Below are 23628 nucleotides of genomic sequence, written 5' to 3'. Positions count from 1 at the left end.
TTATCAATTTAAAAAAAAAAACCCATCTTCCTCAACCATCCCTCTCCCACCCTTCTCTCCTCCGTCCCCAGCCCCCTTTCACTCAATCTCCTCCTCTTCATTCCATCCACCACACTCAATCTCCTCCTCTTCATTCTCTCCTTCATCCACTTTCTTCTCAACCCACACTTCTTTTTCATTACAAATCAGTCGTCCACACTAATTACCACTTAGTCTAAAAGTCTTTTAGATTTTAGCTTTTTAGTTTAAAAGTATTGAGATTATTATTTATTTTTTTAGACTTCAAAAAAGAGTTCTAAGTATGGATTAACACAAAGAATAATGGTGGATATTGAAAAATTAAAATTCCATTGATAAATTAGAGAAGGCTTGAAAAATAACAAATGGGTCTTGTGAATTTGTGAAATTGATTCAAAATTGTGATTGTGATTAGTTGGATTTGTGGTGGTGAACTTGTATTTGAATTTTCAAGTCAAATGGGGGAAAATCTCATCTATTTGACATGAATTTAGTGTTCAATTTGAAATAAATATGAAGAACATGCTTATTTGGAATTTTTTTTTTTTTTTAAAAATGCTTATCTAAAATTTCCAGAAATTATAAAAGTGGCTTAATTGATTTTTTTTAATTTTTAACATGTAATCTCTTACATGGAAGTCCACGTGTAAACAATTGTATTTCACACACACTAGTCAGATGAAAAAATGGTTAAAATATTTGTTCTGATGAGTCTAGGAGTTCAATTGACAAATTGATAAGTAGGAGGGTCCAACTTACAAACGGAGTCAAGTACATGGGTCTCCCAGGTCGGTCCGCCTTATTTTAATATTGAAAGTATTTATTAAAAAATTGATCTCTAACTCCACAACAACAAAATCAATCATGAAAATAACTTTATTTCTATATACAATAACAATTATCTTAATGTTAAATTCTAAATTACATTAATAATTTTTTTATACCGCACTCTAAATATCATGCCGTAAAAGAAAACTCTAAATCTTACCCCCACAAAATAACCAATATACTTGTTTTTCCTTTTCAGGTTATTTTTCCTTAATTTTTATTTTTTTCTTCCTCTATATTTCTCCACAAAGTCCTTTTCTATTGACATTGTCTTTTGCTGTTCTTCTTTATTTTTTTAACTCCTCATTTTTTTAAGTTTGTATTTTAATATTTCTTAGAATTTGAATTTTAAACTTTTTTTTTCAAATCTTCTCTGTTAAATAGTTTATCATATTTGATATTAAGAAAATATCCTATATAGAAATGAATAATTAATATTTCGAGGAATACATTATCAAATTATTAATTTCTTGATAGTCAAACATTGTTCATTCTTTTAGTCACGAAATCTGATATTTTCTTCAAATTAATTAAAACATATTGATACATCATTTTAAAGACTATTTTAATAATCAAGATACGAATTTTAGTAATTATCATATTATGTAACAAAATATTAAAAATATGTTTACATAATAATTCTTAAAATTATGTTTAAGAACAAATATTAACTATTCAAACACATTTTATTTAAATTAGTTCAAAATTTTCTTTCTAAAACATGTCAAAACAAGTGTAGCATTTGTTATTATTTGTTATTCATTTTAACACAATTACAAAAATATCCTCATGAGACCATAACAAAAGTAAAGACATGTACGAATTTTTCTAGATTTTCATTTTGATCATTAATTATACAATTATTATTTTATCTTTAAATAATGTTAAAATTACTAAAATGTCATCGATCATCCTTCTCATTGCTCTTCTAATAATAGAAATACTTATATGATTTACATTATCATATACTGGCTCTCTGACATACTATTATATAGTATTTCATTATTTCTTAAAAATATACAAGTAAATTTTATATGATGCTCATATGATATATATTATATACTTACATATCTGATATAATTATGAGGTTAGTAGAATTAGAATACATGACCTCAAATTTAATTAACATCTTAATTACTATACTAAATTTTTTACTTGTGTCAAGAGGTGTTAATACTATATATATAAATATATAAACTAAAATTTGACCTCTATATACAATGTAATTTTCCAACGAAGAAGTGTCGCTTGACACCCCTTGAATAAGGGTGAGTCCTCTCCTGATTATAAGTCATATGATATCATTTACTAATAAGATACAATAGATGATTGATTTACTCCTTCGAAAAGAAGGCTTAGTCTTCTTTGATACCCACATATTCTATTATCATATATTGACAGAGTATCGTAGATGATTAATTATTCCTTCAAAAATACTTTGTATTCGATTTAACATCCATGACAAGGTATCATAAATGACTGATTTATATGTTTAGAAAATGATTATCTATTACATTCGCATGATATATACTATCATTTACTGACGATATATTATAAAGGACATGTTCATCTCTCAAAATAATTTATTTTAATTTAAAAAAAGTACAAGAAATAGAGTTCTGATTTAATTTTGATATTTTAGTTTATATTATTTTCGAATAATTTTATTTGTAAATTAATTTATGAAAAATTGAGTCAATTTGGATGTAATTTTTTTCATTTTACTTTTTTAATAAAAATATATTTAAATGTTAATATCTAAGTTAATAATCTACTTTTTATGATCTAATTATTTATTTATTTTTAATATTTTATTAATTTAAAATAAATTATTTATATTTTTATCTGTATATTTTATTTTTATCTTTAAAATTAAAAAACAAGAGAAAGAAAAAAAAAGAGAAAAAAAAATAAAAAAAGAAAAAGAAAAAGGAAATTAGGAGAAAAAGGGACAAAAAGAGAGAAAAGCTAGACAAGGTTTGACGCCGCAATTCAAGGGATTTGTTTATGAGAAGACATTAGTGGACGATAAATTTTTTTTGTAAGTTATCGCAAATATTAGATGATAATCTTATGTCTTATTTATAAAATTTGTGTAAACATAATTAGAACATAGAAGACATTTTTCAATGGTTGTATAATTTTTTTTAATATAAAGGACAAAATCTAAATGGTGGCTCAAAAAAAGAAATATTTCTTTTGATCATGTATACTATAATTGAGTAACAATTACTATATGTAATTTTTCCTTTTAGTATTTATGAGTTCAACAAAAAGTATTGTTGCTCTTTCTATTCTACTATATTAGAAGTATCAGTTTAGTGATGATATCAATGCGTGTGTTTATTGTGTCTACCGTTTGTTGTTCTGACTCGACTTAGTTTGAATATTGATAATTTTGCATTGTGGCTTTATATGAAACTCAATATCTTTTTTTCTTTGTTATTACAACTTAGAAGAGAAATTACTGAGCGTGGGAATGAAATAACCCAAATTATAGGTGGAAAAAAGGCAAATAATTAAGGTTTAATTTTTATTTATTTTTTGGTTCTACACTTCTACTTTGATTGTAGTATACCAAGAATAAGTGTTTCTCCTCCAGAAGAAAATACGCAATATTTTAAAACCCATAATTCTTGGATCCAACAGTCTCCTATGAATGTAATGTTGACACCTAATTTTGACTCTCCCCAATATAGATTAATCATCGAGCTTCTTCCATTTTAAACGATCTAAAATAATTAGTTTTATAAATTTCAAAAATAGTTTGCAAGTTATTTTAAATAAGTTATGTCACTTATTATAATTTTTAGACAATATTTATATTTTACATATTTATATTTATAATTAGTACATTTTATGAATATTCAAAAATCGTCTCAAAAGTATTTCGTTTTAATTAAATATTTGGTTAATCGTCTTAGTTATATAATAGTTTATGTTTTAAATTGTTTAGTTTATAATTAAGTTAACTACTTTATTCCGTTGAAGTTAAGAAGCTCATTAATTAATTTATATAAATCCTCCTTGTTTATGTTTTAGCGAAATACACCGATTAAATTCAATTTGGTTACGTTGAAATCTATTTGGGCTATTATTCAATTACCATCTTAGCCAAACATGATCAATTTATCTCAACCATTTAGAGAAGCCAATTTTGGGCCTTTTCTTCACAAATCCCAGCAGGCCCATTCTTAAAATTCCTACAATAGCATTCCCAGCAGCCCTATTTCATTATTCTCAAAACCTCCTCCAGCCCACCCTTTAAACCTGACCTGGCCCAATTCGTTTATTCCCAAAAAAGAAAATCCAGAAGAGACTCTCAAAACGTTCACGTTAACAGTAATTCCAAACGACATCGTTCTCCAGCGAAACGACGCGATACGCAGCGTGAAACGACCACAGCAACACATGGCGAGTCATGGCGAAATACACGGCAGGTTCACGCCTTGGATGCATGAATCAGTACTCTGCGATTTGTTGTCGTCTTCTCTGCGACGTCCCTCTCAAATTTGTACGATTTCATCAGAAAAGCATCTGCCAGCAGCTGTGAATCCGTCCTTGTGGCCTTGAGATGGAACCACGTCGCGCCCAAGGACGAGTGAATCGATCCGGAGCGTCCATCTCCCATCTCCTCTTCCGGAATGGGTTGAAATCACAAGGAGAATGTGTCTCCCCCGAAATGGTGAAAGGATTTGGGGTTTGAATTTCAAAGTGGGTCCATTTCCTATGGGATTTCATCCGTTTCCCCCCATTCTGAACCCTAATTTTCCCCCTTTAAATGGTTCCCTCTTCTTCTTTGTTGTTGGGGATATTTTAGTTGGAATTGGATTGAGAAAAAAAAAATACAAAGAGAGGCTTGAGTAGTAGTGTTTAATATACAAGCTAAATATACTTTGAAAACAACGGATACAATAGTTCTCGGCGTTTGGGTTCAATTTTCTGCCCAGATTTCTTGATCACCGTTTGTGTTTGAGTTCTCGTGGCGAAGGTCGTTGCCCCTACTCATTTGTCTCAGCTCACTGCACACAAGGATGGTAAACTCCGTTTTCAATTCCAACTCTTTAGTCGGCATACTGTTTCAATGATGTTGAGGTTGTTTATTGATTTATTTTTCTTCATCCTTTCTCGCCTGCCCTTATTCTACTCGATTCTTGGTATATGTCGTAGCCTAGTGATTGAGTTAGAGTCGGCGCCTTGTTTGTTTGAGATATAAAATGTGCTTTTGGGACTGTTGCTGTTCGTATGAGTCTTAAGAGTTTTCTTTTGCGAGTAAGCTTTCATGTTAAAAGGGTCTATTTCGTTCCGATAAAGTCTCTAGTTTATCTGTGATGCTGTTGTTTGCCTCGTGTCTGGCTTTACTGTTTTCTCTGCGTTTTCTTTCAAGGCTACTTCGTTACCCTTCATCTCGAGTACATTTACTTGAATGTCATTGAATACTCATGTTTTGGTGTTCGTGGTCTATTAGCATATATGGTTCCCTTTTCTTTACTGCTGTGAATGTCATTTCCCTTTCAAAAAATGAAGTCAGAGTTCCTGAGAGAAGATCCAAAATAGTCGTGAAGACTCAAAATCATCATTGAGTTTTCACATGGAGCACTAATAGTTCCTCATGTTTGCAATATTGGTGCACTTTTGGTCCTCCCCTAAACTTTTGTCTATTTTTTAACATTGATTTTATTCATAATTTATGTATGGAATGTTTAATCGTCATTTTATATATTTGGTAGAAATAATAACTCCATGTGAGAGATTGTGAGAAGAAAAACACCTTATTTTGTTTAGTAGAAATCGTATTGCAGGTAAAGTCGAGAGTTCATCACCACGATTTCACGTACAATAGTACAAATTTTTCTTTTTTTGCAATGTCATATGTTAAAATGTTCTTAGTTTAACTGCAATAATATTTATACTGAACATAACAATGCGTTCTTCTTCTCACCTTCTCTCACATAGAGTTATTATTTCTACTAAATATATAAAAAGACGATGGGTCATTTCTTACATAAAATTATGAATAAAATCAATGCTAAAAAATAGACAAAATTTTGAAGGAGGACCAAAAGTGCACCAATATTGCAAACATGAGGGACTATTAATGCGCCATGTGAAAACTTAAGAATGACTTTGAGTCTTACCCCAAAGATGAAGGACTATTTTGGGCGTTTTCTCTCGGAGTCTTATAACTAATTAATGTGTATCGTATATTTGCTTTTTTGATATGTCTATAGTAGTGTTCATGTGTGTGTGTTTGTGACTTAAGTGTGGATTTATTTCTAAATTTTTTTACCCTGGTTTGGTTGCTCTCTATTAAGAAGTTGTTGGTTTTGAGATTTTTTTTCCCCTTAGAAAATATACTATTTTGCCTTTGTTGCTTTATTTTAGCTCCATGGATTGAGAATCGTTGTTTAACATTGGGTCAATTTGTATTTTTCATGTGCTCACTGATAGCATCTCCTTGGTCCTTCTACCTTTGTTTTATTATTCCTACTCTTCTGTAATATCTAGGAATCAGTTACAGTGTATCAGTGGTTTTTTTTTTTTGTTTAATGTATTACATCGTCTTGTCTAGTTTATGCTTATTAGTGATAATTTGTAGGATTTCCTGTGGACCCTTTTAATCTTTATAACATCCTCTAGTTGGAATTGTATGCTCATTTATGAGAATCGTTACATATATATTTGCTTTCGTCTTTTTGTCTTATCATGCTTTTCCTCTGTTCATTTTGGCTGGATTACGTGTTAATATTTCGCTTTTTCTTATGCATGTGAAATCTGTCCGGGTTCGCCACAAACTCACTCCTCTTGCATTTTTTAGAGAGCCATAAAGGCTCAAATCTCTCCTTTCGAGTCAGCCAACCAAAAAATAAAATAAAATTGACGAACAGGTCCAGGAGTACTTGAAAGAAGAAGCAACAGATCGAGAAATTGAAAAGATTGGGCCAAAGGCCCACTCTTAATTCCAAAATCGTATTTTGTTATTTTGGGCCTAAGCCCACTTATTTGTTATTACTTGTTAGTTCTTAGGACAAGTGGAAGAATTGGGCCTAAGACCCAAAAGAAAGATATCTATTTTATGTTAGACTAGGACAGGTATCAGTGATTTAAATAAGCCAAAGGTCCAAAACGAAATTATGCCCAAGTGCTGGTCCAGGCGGACAGAAAACCAGACTTGGGCCCAAATTTTCTTCTTTACTTCGTTATTTTATATTTGTTTACCTGTCATTACTTGCTGTTAATCTTAAGGTTACTACAATTTAATTTTCCCAATAGATAGCCATTCTGAACTAATTTTCTAAAAATCAACTAATTAAGCATTCACTTCCTCCGATATAAAAATATAATCTTGTAAGATATTGTACTTAGGTGATATCTCACTTAGATAGTAGTCTCATATTTCCCTCCCTTTCCCCCCTTTAAAATGGTTCTAACTATAAAAATTGTTCAAATCAAATTAAGTTAATTTTTAGCCAAATGATTAATTGCCGGATAACCGCATTAGAGGGTGTTCTAGATGCTTTAAAACCCTTGCTAGAACACTAATAAAAACCCCAAATCCTTTTTAAGTTTTCATTAGATTTCTGTTTTAATCTTTTGAAAACAATAGTTTTCATTAAGTGGCGACTTTTAAAATCAGTCTCTAACTAATATTTTTAAATAAAACAAATATTACTTTAGATATTGAAATGTTATCTCAAATATATAATTCCTTGATGAGAGTTCTCTAATTTGGCATAATTAGGTAACAAGTGACATATTTCAGAAATGCTTTTATGGAGGAAAAAGTGCAAGTTAGAATTAAATATTTTTTCATTCTTCTAGAATGATCTTAAATTAAATAACTAGTACTATATGTTGTTCGATTCTGTAAGTGCACAATAGCATATTTTCTTTGGCTCTCAATGGTATACTTTAAATCATTTTAGCAACAATTAACAAAGACGAAAAGAAAGAGAAAGCAAAAGCACTAAACCTGTAAATAATTTTTTTTGTTTACAAATTATGGAGAGAAATGGTTATCTCTTCACTTATTGTTACCCGCCTTTATCATAATGATGATGGAGTAGAGTATGAAGTTATTAAAAAATTCTTGCTTAAATTATCTATTTTCCGATAATTTTTTTGGAAACGAGTTCTCAAGTACAAACACACTCAAACATCTATGTTTCCGATATTCATAGTTTGAGATTTTTGAACTAAACTTTTCAAGTACGTACTCAACGATGCTATCCATATTTTCTTCTAAATCTCGAGTTACACACCAACCCAAGGTTAGAGTGAGATTATTATTTATTATTACACAGAATCTCAACTTCAAAATTCAATCAACCATTCAAAATTTTCACATAAGATTTTAATTTGATTTCCATCAATTGAAAAATGATAAAACAATAAAAGAAATTTTTTGACACCTTCTTCTCATCCTTTTTTTGGTATTATAATGGTGAAGTGATTATGGTTTACCGGTTGATGGTCTAGTGGTGAAATAATTGTATTTCGTTATGTCACGTCTATTAACATTATACACAGATACAACATAAAATTAAGACATAATACATAAACATGACTCTTAACTTGACTTCAGTTGGCAACTATGACCTTTAACTTTGGGTGTGCACAAGTAGACACTTAAACTTGTATAAAATTGAACAAATAGACACATTCGTCCTACATGACATTCTACATGACAATTTTGTGTCCTACATGTATTATGTCACGTAGGACACGTGTATCTACTTGTTTCATTTTATACAAGTTTAAGTGTCTATTTGTGCAATCCCAAAGTTGAAGTATACAATTGTCAATTGAAGTCAAGTTAATGATCATGTTTATATATTTTGCCTAAAATTAATGATGTACGATGTATGTCAAGTGTATATATGTCCAGTGGTGGTTATGGTTGTCTAGTAGCGGTTGAGTGACTATTTTGTGTATGTCATCTAATGTATATCATGTATATCCATATTATATACATGTAACTTACATAGATACAATAATATACAATATATATCAAGTTATTTCTAACTTGCTCTTGAAAATTTCGTTGATGTTCATAGAACTAGAGTTTTCAGAATTTATCTATGTTTACCTTAGCTATTCGTATACGATTTATAAAAAATCATAATAAATTTCCTTGTTTGTATATTGACAAGCGAAATATACAAACGAAGTTCTAAAAAATTCCTTAACGTATAGATATAGAATTTGTATATACTTATCTTGTTTGTATATTTGTAAGCGAAATATACAAACAGGAAAGTGAAATATACAAACCGCAACCTCCATAGCAAACATAACTATGACTATGGAGCGCAATTACCAAAATTATAGCTATAGAGTCTTATTATATCTATTATCTTTGCTATTTTTGAAATTTACTCTACTATTGATAATGGGAGTCGGGACTTGACAAATTTCACAGCCATCCTAAATATTCACCATTAACATTTTTGTTGTCGATGATGGGAGTTGGGACTTGTCAAAATATAATGGCCACCATGAATAGTCCCACTAACATTTTTGCTCTTGATGTTGGTGTTTACATCCCTACTTTATTTAAATAAGGAGAAACGTCATGATAACTCAAAGAATAATCTAATTAATTCAATTCAATTAAATTTTAAAAAAATTTAAAGAATAAAAGACTTTAAGAGTCGCCACCTAATTTTAGGAAAAATGAGGAAACCAATTAATTAATTAACCTAAAAGAATATCTACGAAACCAATAGATTTTAGGTAAGCGTTCAAGCTATTTTGAAGGGAAGGTATTAGGCAGCCTTCGAAATCCATAACGGTGGATCCCAACAGAATTCATTTTTCCAAACTGAGGAGGACATAAAAATGTGATATATATATAAATAATAAAATAAAATAATAATATAATAAACGACCTAAGGTTTGCCTAACGTCACTACATACAAAATAGTAAATAAAGAATGTAATCCGAACTTCATTCGAATAGCTTCAATGGGAAGCAACTCCGGGTACTTGTAAAGACACTTAGTAAAAGTGTTAGTACTAAATAAATATTAATAAAAATAAATGAATCAAATAATAACTTAAAAATAAAAACAGGTCTTATTAACATGAGAATTTAGGGGTGTGTATCGGTCGGTTCGGTTCGGTTATAAGTATTATCGGTTCGGTTTATCGGTTTTCGGTTTTTAAATATTCTAAACCGATAACCAAATCAATAAGATATTAGTTATCGATTTTCGGTTTATCGGTTTTAGGTCCTTAACGGTTCGGTTTTCGGTTTAACCAATAAGAAAATGCTTTCAAACAAATATATGACTTATCCAATAATTTGATGCGATACGCATACATCGAAATAATCATTCCAAACGGGACAACAAGGACCAACTTGTTGTATTTTGGTCATCACAACAAAGACTTGGTTAATTTTCGATCATCATAATATATAAAACGAGGTCCTCTTTATGCAATAAAGAGAATCAAATAAAACCAAATCATAGACAAAAGTCAAAACAATAGCAAATGAGGCCATGCTTATGGTAACTAAATGAAGTTCTTACATTATTTTTTTTAAAAAAACACACAATTTGAATTGCTGACGTTAAACAAATTGCAGATATTTACAATCGTGCAAAAGCTAATAGGTTATCGGTTAACCCAATAACCCAATATTAAAAACCAATAACGAACCGATAACCCAATAATTTTTTTTTGTAAAACCATTAAATAACCGTTATCCCAATAACCCAATAACAATAAACCAATAACACTTTTTTCGGTTCGGTTTATCGGTCGGTTCGGTTTTTGCACACCCTTACATGAGATGCCTTGGAAATCGACGGTAATTTCTTCATCGGCCAATTTAACATATAAAATAAATGAAGTTAAACTAAATTTCCATCTTTTAAAATGGGGAGACCTAAAAGACCGATTGAGAGATTTTTTCATTGATCAATTTTAACTTGTAATTTATTAAATGTCAATTAGAGATAGCAACCGAAAGTAAAAATAGCACGAATCATACAAAAATAATTCCAAGGAAATAGCAATCAACAATGGACAATAGGAATATAAAACAACAATTCAAAGTGCCAATAATCATTGGAAAGCAAATCATTACTAAATAAATTGTTTATTTAGTAAAATCACTAGCTAGTAAAATATTTGCTTATAAAAATCTTATCCGTATTTAACTGTATTTCTAGACTGCGCTAAAAACACTAAAATGAATATAAATAAAATAAAAAAATAAAAATGATTTTTAACAAATATTTGAACATATACAACCGACTATGACCAAAAGAATGTAATCAAAACTAGCTAACTGATAAAAATTCTAAAATTTTGCAAAATAAGGATAAATATCAATAAATTTATTTAAAAATATAAAAAGTGTATCTGAACTATTGAATGAATAAAACTTAAAAGTTATGAATTTTGAAAATGTTAGGTCAAAATTGGGTGTAAACCGTTGGGAATGGTCAAATTTCATGTCCACCCTAAATAAATATTATCACTACCAATTTAAATCTTTAAAAATAGTCCCACTAACATTTTTGCTCTTGATGGTGGGAGTGACCAAATTTCATGATTTCATGTCCACCCTAAATAATTACCACTACCAATTTAAATCTTTATAATTAATAGTCCCACTTACATTTTTGCTCTTGATGGTGGGGTAGTCAAATTTCATGTCCACCCTAAATGATTGCCACTACCAATTTTAATCTTTATAAATAGGCTTATGTCTGTGTGAACTAGTAACTTGAAAAAAAAATTCTTTTATGTAATTCACTTCTCTTACTTTCTACTACTGTTATCAAACCTTAAGCATACTATTATTATGTCTTTAGTTTCTCTACTCCAAACTCTACCAAAACTCAGTTGAAAAAATGGATGGATTTGATGGTGAGGCGGAGATTACACGTCGAAGTGACAATCATCATCCTACTGTTTAGGGAGATCATTTTCTTGCCTATGCTAATCTCTCGGTAAATTTGAATGCCCAGTGTGTTCATGTTTTAATTTGAGTTTATGTTTTATGTGTCGGCTGAGTAAAGATTTTTTTTACACTTACAGGTCACTCGGAAATATTTACAAGTAAGCCTTTCAAAAATATAAAATTAGTAAAATTGAAAATAAGATAAGGTATTCTGCGACAACATATAAAAAAAAATATGACCTAATAATATAAACATGTAATCATGTATTCCCTTACTACCTTAAACTCTTATTTTTTAACACTTTTGATCCATATTCTCTTTGCAAATAATTTTTGAAGGACAAAAATGTATATATCTAAACAAAAGTTATTTATTTACGCGTATAGGGTGCCAATGAATGGGATGAGAAGGAACATAAGGATCTAAAAGAAGAAGTGAGAAAAATGCTAGTGATTTCTCCATCCAAATCTTTGCAAAAAATTGAACTTATCAACACAATCCAATTGCTTGGAGTGGCATACCATTTCGAACATGAGATTGAGGAATCATTGAGTAACATGTATAATGGTTATGAAGAATGGATTGGTGAATTTTGTGAAAGTGACCTTCATGTTGCTGCTCTAAGTTTTCGATTACTTAGACAACAAGGTTACTATCTCTCATCTGGTAACTAATTAATACTCCCTCCAATTCAATTTATATGACACTACTTGACTAGATACAACGTTTAAAAACCAAAAGAAGCTTTTAACACTTGTGGTTTAAAACAATCTTAAATATTCGTGTTAAATCGTCTCAATAAGGTTAATAATTGTACAATATTACTCGAGCTTGTTTGTTGGTTTTTTTTTTACCCCTACCATATTGATATATAACAAAAAGTTACAATAGGTTATAGGAGACATGGACCTTACCTCTAACCTATCAGAGGACTAGTACTAAGAGTAACACCAAAAAAACTGATGAGAAGGAGTAGCCTATACAAGATCTTCTCATCCTAATCAAGAGTCATACTAACTTACAAAAAAAATTACTCTTTTGTAACTAACTAATTTGTACAATTACTCAACTACCCCTTCACTACTTTATCTTCAAGTAACTCTCATTTCATCAATACAAGCATAAAAAAAAAATAAAAAAATCATCAATACAAGCATTAACATTGCTAAGAGTTTTGATGGTCTCCTGGATGATAGGTTTCATCTTGAGATTGGTATAGCTCCCATCAGTATTTAATTTTATAACTCCTGCATCTGGCATACTCCCAGCTTATTTGTTGATAATTAAGATTTTAACTTTTACACACTAACGTATGAATACATATTTTGAAACAGATGTTTTTAGAAAGTTCATCGATGACCAAGGAAATTATAATAAAGCATTGGTTAATGACATGCAAGGATTATTAAGCTTGTACGAGGCAACACAATTCAGAGTACATGATGAAGAAATTTTGGATAAAGCAGTTAATTTTACCACCATTCATTTGAAGTTAATGTTGCCTAAATTGAGTAATTCTCTGTCGATACAAGTGAGCAATGCGCTAAAGTATCCAATCAACAAAACTATAGCCAGAGTAGCAACTAGAAAATACATAGCGTTTTACCAAGAAGATAAATCATGTGATCAAGTGTTATTTAATTTTGCGAAATTGGACTTCAATACATTGCAGAAGATGCATAAACGGGAGCTATGTGATATCACAAGGTAACTAGCAAGATACACAATTAATAATATCACAACACTGTTTTATTTAAAAAAAAATATTTTTATTGATTTTGAGATTTAACTTTACATTTTAGGTGGTGGAAAGAATTGAACTTGGCAAATGAACTACCTTTTGCAAGAGACAGAGTGGTTGAGTTGTACTTTTGGTCTTTGGGTGTGTACTTTGAGCCCCAATATAATGTTGCCAGGAAAATACTAACCAAAGTGTTATGTTTCGTTTCAATTACTGATGACATCTATGATACATATGGAACACTCAATGAACTTACTCTCCTTACAAACGCAATAGAAAGGTATGTTTTTTTTTTTTGGAACATTAATTATACTATATCTTCATGTCAGTTTATTTTCCTAACATTTATTTTTAGTCCATCCAAAGGTAACAAATGAAAACCTCACAATTTGTAAAAACTATCACAATTTTTCACTACTCAATCTTACCAAATAAGCATTAATTAAATCGTAGTTCATATTTCATAATTAAAAAGTAACAAAATATCTAAGGCGCCACATTAATAAATAAAGTATCTCCATATTTTTCCTATGAATAAATGTTTGTAGTTACATGTTATTACAAAAAAATTTAATACACATAATTTTACAAATATTAATCAGTCAATAATAATAATACCTAAATATTCTTAAATATAATCATCCCATGTGGTACAGATAACTCTTCATGTCGAATATGAATTGATTTTTATATTTTGCGAACTTTAAAATGATGGAATATCTTTAAGTTTTACTTTTTAAAAGGAAATGAAAGGGTCAAAATGCTCTTAAACTTTGTAAAACTGAACATATTATTTATTTTCCTTTTAAAACCATTCTTTTCCAAATAAGAATATTATTTTTCAAGAACATCACCTATATTGTACGTTTACAATAGGTGGAACATCGACGCTGCAGAAAATCTAGCGTCCTATATGAAACTCTTTTACACTGCTCTCCTACATCTTTACAATGAAGTGGAGAAAGAGTTGGCAAAGGAGAACAGGTCCTTTCGAGTCAACTTTGCTATTAGTGAGGTAATAATTATGTGATACATATTAATTATTACTCCTAATGATCCAGCTTCCTATTAGTTTGTTTCAGAAAGAATGATTTATTTCCATTTTTATCAACATTTTGATTTCACTTTTCCATATGACATGTTTAATTTAGGATCATAAGATTAAAAAGTCTTACTCCCTTCATCCAGGAGGGAGCTAAGTGGATTTCGTGGGTTCAGATGAACTCAATAGCTTTTTTATAGAACTTGTATTTGTATTAAAAAATTTAAATAAATACAAATGTACATTAACTTGTAAACCCTTGACAAAACTAATTAATGGCTTAGTGGGAAGGATGGGGTTATGGAAATGTTTTACACGCTAAAGTTGTGCATTTTAAAAAAAGTTCCTAAAATTTAGAACCCCAAACTCTTATTCCTGACTCCGCCTATGCGGCTCCATCCCATTTTATGTGGCATTATTTAACTTGACATGTTAAAGAAAAAAAACTTTTAAAACTTGTGGTCTAAAACAATCTTTAGTTATTTATTTGACTAAGAATCATTTCATTAAGGGTAAAATGAGAATTTTAAAGTTAATTTTTTTCTAATTATAGTAATTTGACTTTTTTTAGGATGAACTAAAAAGGAAAGAATATCATATAAAATGAAAAGGAGAGAGTATTTATTTTCTTAAACTCTGCAAAAAATTAAATTAGGTCATTCATTTTTAAAGAAATGAGGTAATTAATTTCAGATGAAAAAGTTGGTGAGAGCTTATTTTCAAGAGGCGAAATGGTATCATGGGAACACAATCCCTAGAATGGAGGAGGAGTATATGAAGAATGGAATTAAAAGTAGCACTATCCCAAATCTTTCTACTGCTTCTTGGTTAGGCATGGGTGATGAAGCAACCAAAGAGGCATTCAAATGGATTACAACTGAACCTCCAATTCTCATCGCTTCCTCTATTATTGCAAGATTGTTGAATGATATTGTATCACATGAGGTACATAAATTCTCACATCTTCATGTGTATTCAATGTATACTTTATGTATAGCTAAGCTATAGTGTATAGTCCGTATATACTTCCTATAGTTTTTTGCTATTATTTTTATGTAAATAAAACATGGCTATATTTGTTATAAATTAATTACTTTATTTTTTATATTTGATTTTTTATTATTATTATTATTATTATTATTATTATTATTATTATTCAATAGTTATTGTTTTAATAGTATTGGTTATCCTTACTATTTTAGTTATTAATATTGTTCTTTTCTTGAGCCGAGGTTCTATAGAAAGTCACATCTCTATCCCTTCAAAGGTAAGAGCAAGGGTAAGATCTGTGTACAATTCATTTTTTTAGGCTTTATTTATGGGAACACACTGGAATTTTATTTTATTTTTTATCTTTTTATTTCTCTTGCGATCTCGTCTCTTGTGTACTTGTTATTCTAATGGTTGTTGCTCATGTGATACGCAGAGAGAAATAGAAAGAGGAGATGTAGCTTCAGGTATTGATTGTTACATGAATGAATATGATGCCACAAAGGAAGAAGCTTACATGGAGATGAGGAAAATAATAGAGAATAGTTGGAAGGATTTGAATCAACGATGCCTAAAACCAACAACAGTACCAAGAGTTTTGCTCATGCCAGTGCTTAACCTTATTAGGACGTCAGAATTCTTTTATAAAGATGAAGATGCTTATACTTCTTCCAAAAATAACTTAAAAGACGTCATTTCTATGGTGCTTGTTGATCCCATTAAAGTATGAAAGCAAATTGAAGGACAAAATAAAGAAAATGGAATAAAGAAATTGTAATCCTCTACAATGCTTATATTTCTTTTGCACTTAATTGTGGATGTTTATTTGCTACTCCAATAAGCAGTTTTGTAAACAACATTGCATGCAACTTTTGTTCTTCTATAAATAGAAAGTCATTTCTGTTCATTTATACATCACTTTGAAGTTGAGCAATATATCAATGTCTCTCTAAATACTTTTCTCTTGTGCATTTACTTTAAAGTCTTTCTTTTGTAATTGATAAAAAGAAACTAAGAAAAAAAAATAAAATAAACTTCCACTTTTTTATTAGTTAATTAAAGGAATTTCGAAAGAAAAGAAACAAGAAAAATATTTCTTTAAAAATAATAATTTTGTTAAGTTCATAAATGTTCGTTGTTAATAGTTTGGTTAAAAAATGTCTCTATTATTACACAAATAAAATATTTTTAAGCCAACAAGCCTTTTAGCAACAAATTAATATTAGTTGGTATTTGGTTGATAACTCAATTTGCCAACCAGTTCGATTAATTTACCACCAATTTTTGTTTGTTTATAATTGGGATTACTTTTATAGTGAGAATTACTTGGTCGAAATCTGTAACACCCCGAAAATTTCTAAGCTACAACCTGAATCATTATATAACACCTCGCAACTCTATTCTTAAAATTCAAATCGTTCATGTAACACTTCGGGCTTCGAAAAGGGCTAAAGAGGAGTAACAAGCAAGTTCACAAACCCAAAATGGACCATGGACCCTTCACGACACCCTAAACGGTCTGTTTTGGGGTCCACGGCCTGTTTAGGGCATGGTGGCCAACCGTCCAAGGCTGACAAGGTGGGGTCACCTGGACTGGACCCTAGATGGCCCGTGGTGGCTTGTACGATCCGTTTAGGGGTCCGCACAAGTCACACATAAGTTTTTAGGTTTTGGTCAACTTCAAACAATCATATCTCTCAGCACATAATGAACTAGGTGGCCCCAGACCTATCAAATTAAAGGTTTTTGAGTTCTCTTTCCAACACCACCAAGTTTGCCTCATTTCGATCTTGGATTAAAATGTTATGCCCATTTTAGTGAAGCCCTGTCGGGTAGGTGAAGCTTCACAACCGGTGAAGTGTTTCACGGACCGTGGAGACTTAAACGGTCCGTGAAACCTCCCTTAAAATATTTACCCTTTAATGCCTCATTACTTTCATATCCCTTTTTTATTTTAAAATGACATATATCTATTTTTATTCATGTGCTGACATTATGCTGACGCCAACGCCCACCTTTTTTTCCTCTGTGATACCATCACCGTATATTACATCATATGAATATATTCTGATGGTATCAACGTGTAACTGAGCAACGTCTTGATTGAAGGACTGCTTCCTCCTCCTTGATACCATCAAAATATAACATACTCTAGTGGTATCAATGAGTAACTGAACACTGTTTTCATTGAGGTTTGTTTCAGTCCTTCGATGAGATTACTCAATCATCCATGATATCATTACGGTATATCTACATATTGTCGTGGTATCATTGAGGTATGTTTCAATTCTTCAATATTTTAATTTTAAAACAGTTTTTTAAAAAGTCATAATTTAGATACAATTTTTTTTTTAAAAATTGCAAAAAGAAAAGAAATAATAAATATGTATTTTCTACTTATTTAGAGTTAAATAGATAAGATTGTGACTTCAATAATTTTCTCTTAATTGTTTCTGATTTATTTCTTATAAAAAGAGCCCCCTAAAGTGGTACAGTTGCCTAAGAAACCCATACAAGAGAGAAGAGAAAGTTACATCCCAATATCTTTGGATCATCTAGTTTACAATATATATATATACACAATGTATATATAATGTATATTTTATACTAATAGAAATATACATATACATATACATACATATTTATACATACCAATATACATAAATATACACAATATACACGCACCATGTATAATCGAGTATATATGTTAGGTATACTTGGACCATATTAGATAAATTAGAAAATGAATATGACCTTATAATGAAAACATGTATTAAAGGGAATACTTGTTCAGTGGTTTTCCCACCATTTTGAGCTTCCAGTTGAGAAAGGCCAGCTGTTATCAAACCTTAAGCATATTATTACGTCTTTAGTTTCTCTATTAATCCAAACTCAGTTAACAAGAAAATAAAAGAAAAATGGACGGATTTGGTGGTGAGGCGAAGATTATACGTCGGAGTGACAATCATCATCCAACTGTTTGGGGAGACCATTTTCTTGCTTACACTTATCTCTCAGTAAATTTGAATGCCCAGTGTGTTCATGTTTTAATTTGAGTTTATGTTTTATGTGTTGGCTGAGTAAAATTCTGTTGTTTTACACTTTCAAGTCACTCGAAAATATTTACAAGTAAGCCTTTTGTAAAATATGAGATTTGTAATCTTGAAAATAAGATAAGGTGATCTGGGACAACATATGAAAATAAATATGACCTTATAATGAAAACATGTATTCCCTTGCGCTAACACTGTGACAGTACTGTCTATGCTTTTGTCCATTTGTTTTCAGTTGAAACACTCTTGATCCATATTCTGTTTGCAAATAATTTTTGAAGCACAAAGAAATATATATCTAAACAAAGTTAGCTATTTACGCGTATAGGGAGACAATGAATGGGAAGAGAAGGAACATAAGGATCTAAAAGAAGAAGTGAGAAAAATGCTAGTGATTTCTCCTTCCAAATCTTTGCAAAAACTTGAACTTATCAACACAATCCAATTGCTTGGTTATGAAGAATGGATTGGTGAATGTAGTAACCTTCATGCTGTTGCTTTAAGCTTTCAATTACTTAGGCAGCAAGGTTTCTATGTCTCATCTGGTAAGTAATACGCCATCCAATCCAATCCAATCCAATTTATGTGACATTAGCTGACTAGATACAACACTTAAAAAACAAAAGAAGCTTTTAACACTTTTAGTCTAAAACAGATGTTTTCAGGAAGTTCACCGATGACCAAGGAAACTATAATAGAGCATTGGTTAACGACATGCAAGGATTATTAAGCTTGTACGAGGCGGCACAATTCAGAGTACATGATGAAGAAATTTTGGATGAAGCAGTTAATTTCAGCACCACTCATTTGAAGTTAATGTTGCCTAAATTGAGTAATTCTCTCTCGATACAAGTGAGCAACGCCCTAAAGTATCCAATCAACAAAACTATAGACAGGGTAGCAACTAGAAAATACGTATCATTTTACCAAGAAGATAAATAATGTGATCAAGTGTAATTAAATTTTGCAAAATTGGACTTCAATACATTGCAGAAGATGTATAAAAGGGAGCTATGTGATATCACAAGGTAACTAGCAAGATACACAATCAATAATATCACAACACTATTTATTAAAATAAAAATATAGATTTTTTATATTGATTTTCACATTTAACTTTACACTTTAGGTGGTGGAAAGAATTGGACTTGGCAAATGAATTACCTTTTGCTAGAGACAGAGTGGTTGAGTTGTACTTTTGGTCTTTGGGTGTGTACTTTGAGCCCCAATATAAGGTTGCGAGGATTATACTAACCAAAGTGTTATGTTTCGTTTCAATTACCGACGACATCTATGATACCTATGGAACATTACATGAACTTACTCTCCTCACAGACGCAATTGAAAGGTAGTATGTTTGTTTATTAAATTAACGAAACAGAGTGAGTAAGCTTACAACTTTTATTTTGGCATGTAATAATTTGTGAAGTGTTGAAGGATGAAAAACATTCTCACATCGATATTTCTTCTTATATGGACTTTGACAATCCTCCCCTCATGAATTAGGCACAAAACTAGCGGTATATATGCCATATCTTGCTACTGCTTCTTTGTTAGGTCTGGGCGATGAAGCAACCGACGAGGCATTCGACTGGATTTAGTTTACATAGAGATTTTGGTTCTTGTGTATATGATTATAATTGTCTAATGATTGTTGCTCTTATGGATATGCAGAGAGAAACAAAAAGAGATGTAACACATGTTGAATGTTACATGAATGAATATCGCGTCACAAAAGAAGAAGCAAACTTAGAGATTAGGAAAATAATAGAGAATAAATGGAAGAATTTGCATCGAGGATACCTAAAACCTACAACAATACCAAGAGTTTTGCTCATGTCAGTCTTCAACCTTACAAGAGTGACAAAGTTCTTTTATGTAGATGAAGATGCCTTATAATTATACCTTTTCCAAAAATAACTTGAAAGACGTCATCTTTATGGTTCTAGTCAATCCCATTACAAAATGAAAAGGAAAATATGATCAAGAGAATGGAATAAAAGGAATTGCAGTTCTCTAGAATTAATGATTATAGTTTTTTTTATTGGTTGTTTGCAATTACAAATGGAGTTACTTGCATCAATATAATGTTGTTTCACAATATATTCATCGAAATTCTTACTATAATATTAAGAAAATATTTGATACAACTTTATAACTTAACTTAAAAACCTAGCTAGTCATTGGTAAGGATTCCCCAAGATATTGATTTAATGAAATACTTTCTCCCTTTAAAAATAAGAAACTGCAATATTTTTAGCTTGAAAATATACCATTTATTTTGAAATGGAGGGAGCAATATCCTATTCCATCAACGCAGGTGAGGTTTACAATGTTTTATTTATTTATGTAATTACGTTTAATTTAAAACCTTTAAAGTAATATTTTACTCTTTGAATGATTTACATAAACTGTATATAAAAAGGTGAAAATTGGGGCCAGTGAGAGGGGACAAGGTTAATTGGTTCGGAAAAGGAAGTAAGGAACTTATGAATTATTGGATTGCCTTAATATATATATATATATATATATATACTAGTCATTGAAACTAGCGTTATCCCAAATCTTACTGCTGCTTCTTGGCTAGGCATGGGCAATGAGGCAAACAAAGAGGCATTCAAATGGATTACAACTGAACCTCCAATTCTCATCGCTTCCTCTATTATTGCAAGATTGTTGAATGATATTGTATCACATGAGGTATATAAATTCTCGCATCTTCTCTATTTTTACAACAGTTATTTACTCGTATTATTTTATATAATATGACTCGAAACATCGAGATGATTTCATATCTAAAATTTGGAATTGTTTAGAGGTGATTTCGAGTTGATTGAGAGTAAAAATTAATGTATTCTTCATGCATAGCTAAGCTATATTTAGTTTTTATGTGTATCATAATGCATAGTCAGTGTATATCTCATGCATAGATACACTGTATTGTATAACCAACATATATTATCTAGGAAAAAATTACATGGATGAGTTACCTTTTAATAATTAATTACTGATTTTAGCAATACTTTTTTATTTATTACCATATATAGCAATACTATGATAAATCTGACATATGTATTAAAAGTAAATTATGTATGCAATATATATGTATTATAAATATTTTAAACTATATTATGCTTGTTTGGTAAGAAATTGACACATTGTATTAAAAATGTGTGATAAAATGTATTATCCATCAATAAAACTTATATTATATGTGTTTTACAAATTGTTCTCTGTAAGATGTATTAAAACTGTATTATAAATGTCCGTGCTATGCACGGGCCCAATGTGTATGATTTTAAAAGAATAATTACGACTTCTTTTCTTTTATAGTTTGATTATCATAAACAAATATTGTTGCTATACAATAAAAAGGGGTTAATCTATAATAATATTGTCAAACTATTTTTATAAATACATAAAAATTTTTGAAGTACAAATGTCATGATAAGTATGTCATTAGAATTTCTCTTATGCTCAATTACGATACTCTCAATAATCTTGTCTGAATCGTACACATGTTCTATCGATAAAGTCTTTCATCATGCTTATATATGCCTAAACAATATACATAATAGGAAATACGTACTTGAAAAGTCTTTGTGAGTATTGTCCCAATTTGTTTGTATCTTACATATGTTTACAGTTGAAATTGAAACATGAACAAATTTGAGCCGAAATTTTGTTTTCATTGCTCTGTATGTCGTCGTTATGATAGTCCTTCACTACAACAAAAGTATAAATTACATGGGGATTTTCCCGGGGATTAGTATGAAAATTTGCAGAAAAATAAGTTTCCTACAAATTTTCATACTAATCCCCAGGAAAATCCCCATGTAATTCACACTTTTTTTTATAGTGCTTAAGAGAAGAAAAGGGTGATGTGATTTGTCAGTCTCCTCTGTTTGCTTTGACGGTGAATATTTAGAGAAAGAATGATCTGAAAACTAATGTGTTAGTAGGTAAAAGAACTTGCTGAAATAATCATGTCACAAGCCCTTTTGTTCGTAGTCTTTTACCGTCAACATTCTTTTACCTGGATAGTATTGTTTGCTAAAGACCTTTGTTCCTGTCATTCTTAAGTCATATTCTAATTTTATGTACAAATAATAGTTAAAATATAGTGCTTTTAGTAGTGGCATTGCGAGCATAGAGAAGTCGAGGATAGCTTTCATAGAGGACTTCACTAATTTGTTAAGATCTATAAGGATAGCAACTGTTCTAGGGTTATTATGTTCATTAATTTTGTCTGAATCATAAGCATGTTAGATCGGTAAAGTCTTTGATCATGCATATATATATATATAGATATATATGCCTAAATAATATACATAATAGGAAGTACGTACTTGTATAGTCTTTGTGAGTATTGTCCCAATTTATTTGTATATTACATGTGTTCACAGTTGAAATTGAAGTAGGAACAAATTTGAGTCAATTTTTTATTTTTTTTTGCATTGCTCCGTATGTCATTGTTATGATAGTCCTTAAGAGAATAAAGAAGTGATGTGGTTTGTCAGTCTCCTCTGTTTGCTTTGGTAGTGAATATTTAGAATAAGAATAATCTGAAAACTAATGTGTTTAACAACTTCATTAAACATTATCCACCGTCCACTAAATGTCTCAAAACTCTGCTATTTATTTATTCTAAATTAAATCATATATGAAATTCATACAAAGGACGGTTACATATTTAAATGACTAATTAACTCCTTTAGGTCTTCCTACATTAAAGACATTTGTTCTCATGATGTTTGTTTTTATTTGTTTTAAACTTATAATTTTTTAACTTATAATAATAGCATTAATAATATGAACAGTCCTAAACATATTCCTTAATACTATGATATTAAATAGATATATCCCTCTATAGATTTGCACTATTCTGTTAAAGTAACAATAGTGATTTTCTAAAGAAAAGTTAGAAATTATCCATTTCACTGAAAATAAATAATTTAGTAAGAACAAAAAGTAAAAGAGAAAAAAAGGGTGAGAGAAGCTTGTCACGACCCAAATTGAGTCATGAGTGGCACCCAC

General features: G+C 30.2%; 1 protein-coding gene and 1 pseudogene across 3 annotated transcripts; both read left to right on the top strand.

Moving 5' to 3' along the window:
- The first annotated feature begins 11600 nt into the window (after window positions 1-11600).
- Window positions 11601-16449, top strand: LOC102594847 ((-)-germacrene D synthase-like). Of its 3 annotated transcripts, XM_015303590.1 has the most exons (8): window positions 11601-11813; window positions 11902-11922; window positions 12152-12431; window positions 13100-13472; window positions 13568-13786; window positions 14383-14521; window positions 15242-15493; window positions 15975-16449. In XM_015303590.1, the coding sequence occupies exons 3-8, from the start codon at window positions 12209-12211 to the stop codon at window positions 16266-16268; spliced, it is 1500 nt and encodes a 499-aa protein (XP_015159076.1). In that variant the 5' UTR covers window positions 11601-11813; window positions 11902-11922; window positions 12152-12208; the 3' UTR covers window positions 16269-16449. The 3 variants fall into 3 exon arrangements, with proteins under 3 accessions (XP_015159076.1, XP_015159075.1, XP_015159077.1); XM_015303589.1 differs by lacking the exon at window positions 11902-11922 and having other exon boundaries at window positions 15975-16448; XM_015303591.1 differs by lacking the exons at window positions 11902-11922; window positions 12152-12431 and having other exon boundaries at window positions 15975-16446.
- Window positions 16450-18355: 1906 nt separating this feature from the next.
- Window positions 18356-23628, top strand: part of LOC102594526 ((-)-germacrene D synthase-like) — a 33840-nt pseudogene continuing 28567 nt past the window's right edge.

This window comes from Solanum tuberosum, unplaced genomic scaffold (assembly GCF_000226075.1).
Source record: "Solanum tuberosum cultivar DM 1-3 516 R44 unplaced genomic scaffold, SolTub_3.0 scf00458, whole genome shotgun sequence".
NCBI classification, from domain to species: domain Eukaryota; kingdom Viridiplantae; phylum Streptophyta; class Magnoliopsida; order Solanales; family Solanaceae; genus Solanum; species Solanum tuberosum.
The sequence above is the reverse complement of the archived record's forward strand: the minus strand, read 5'-3'. Positions and strand labels throughout refer to the sequence as shown.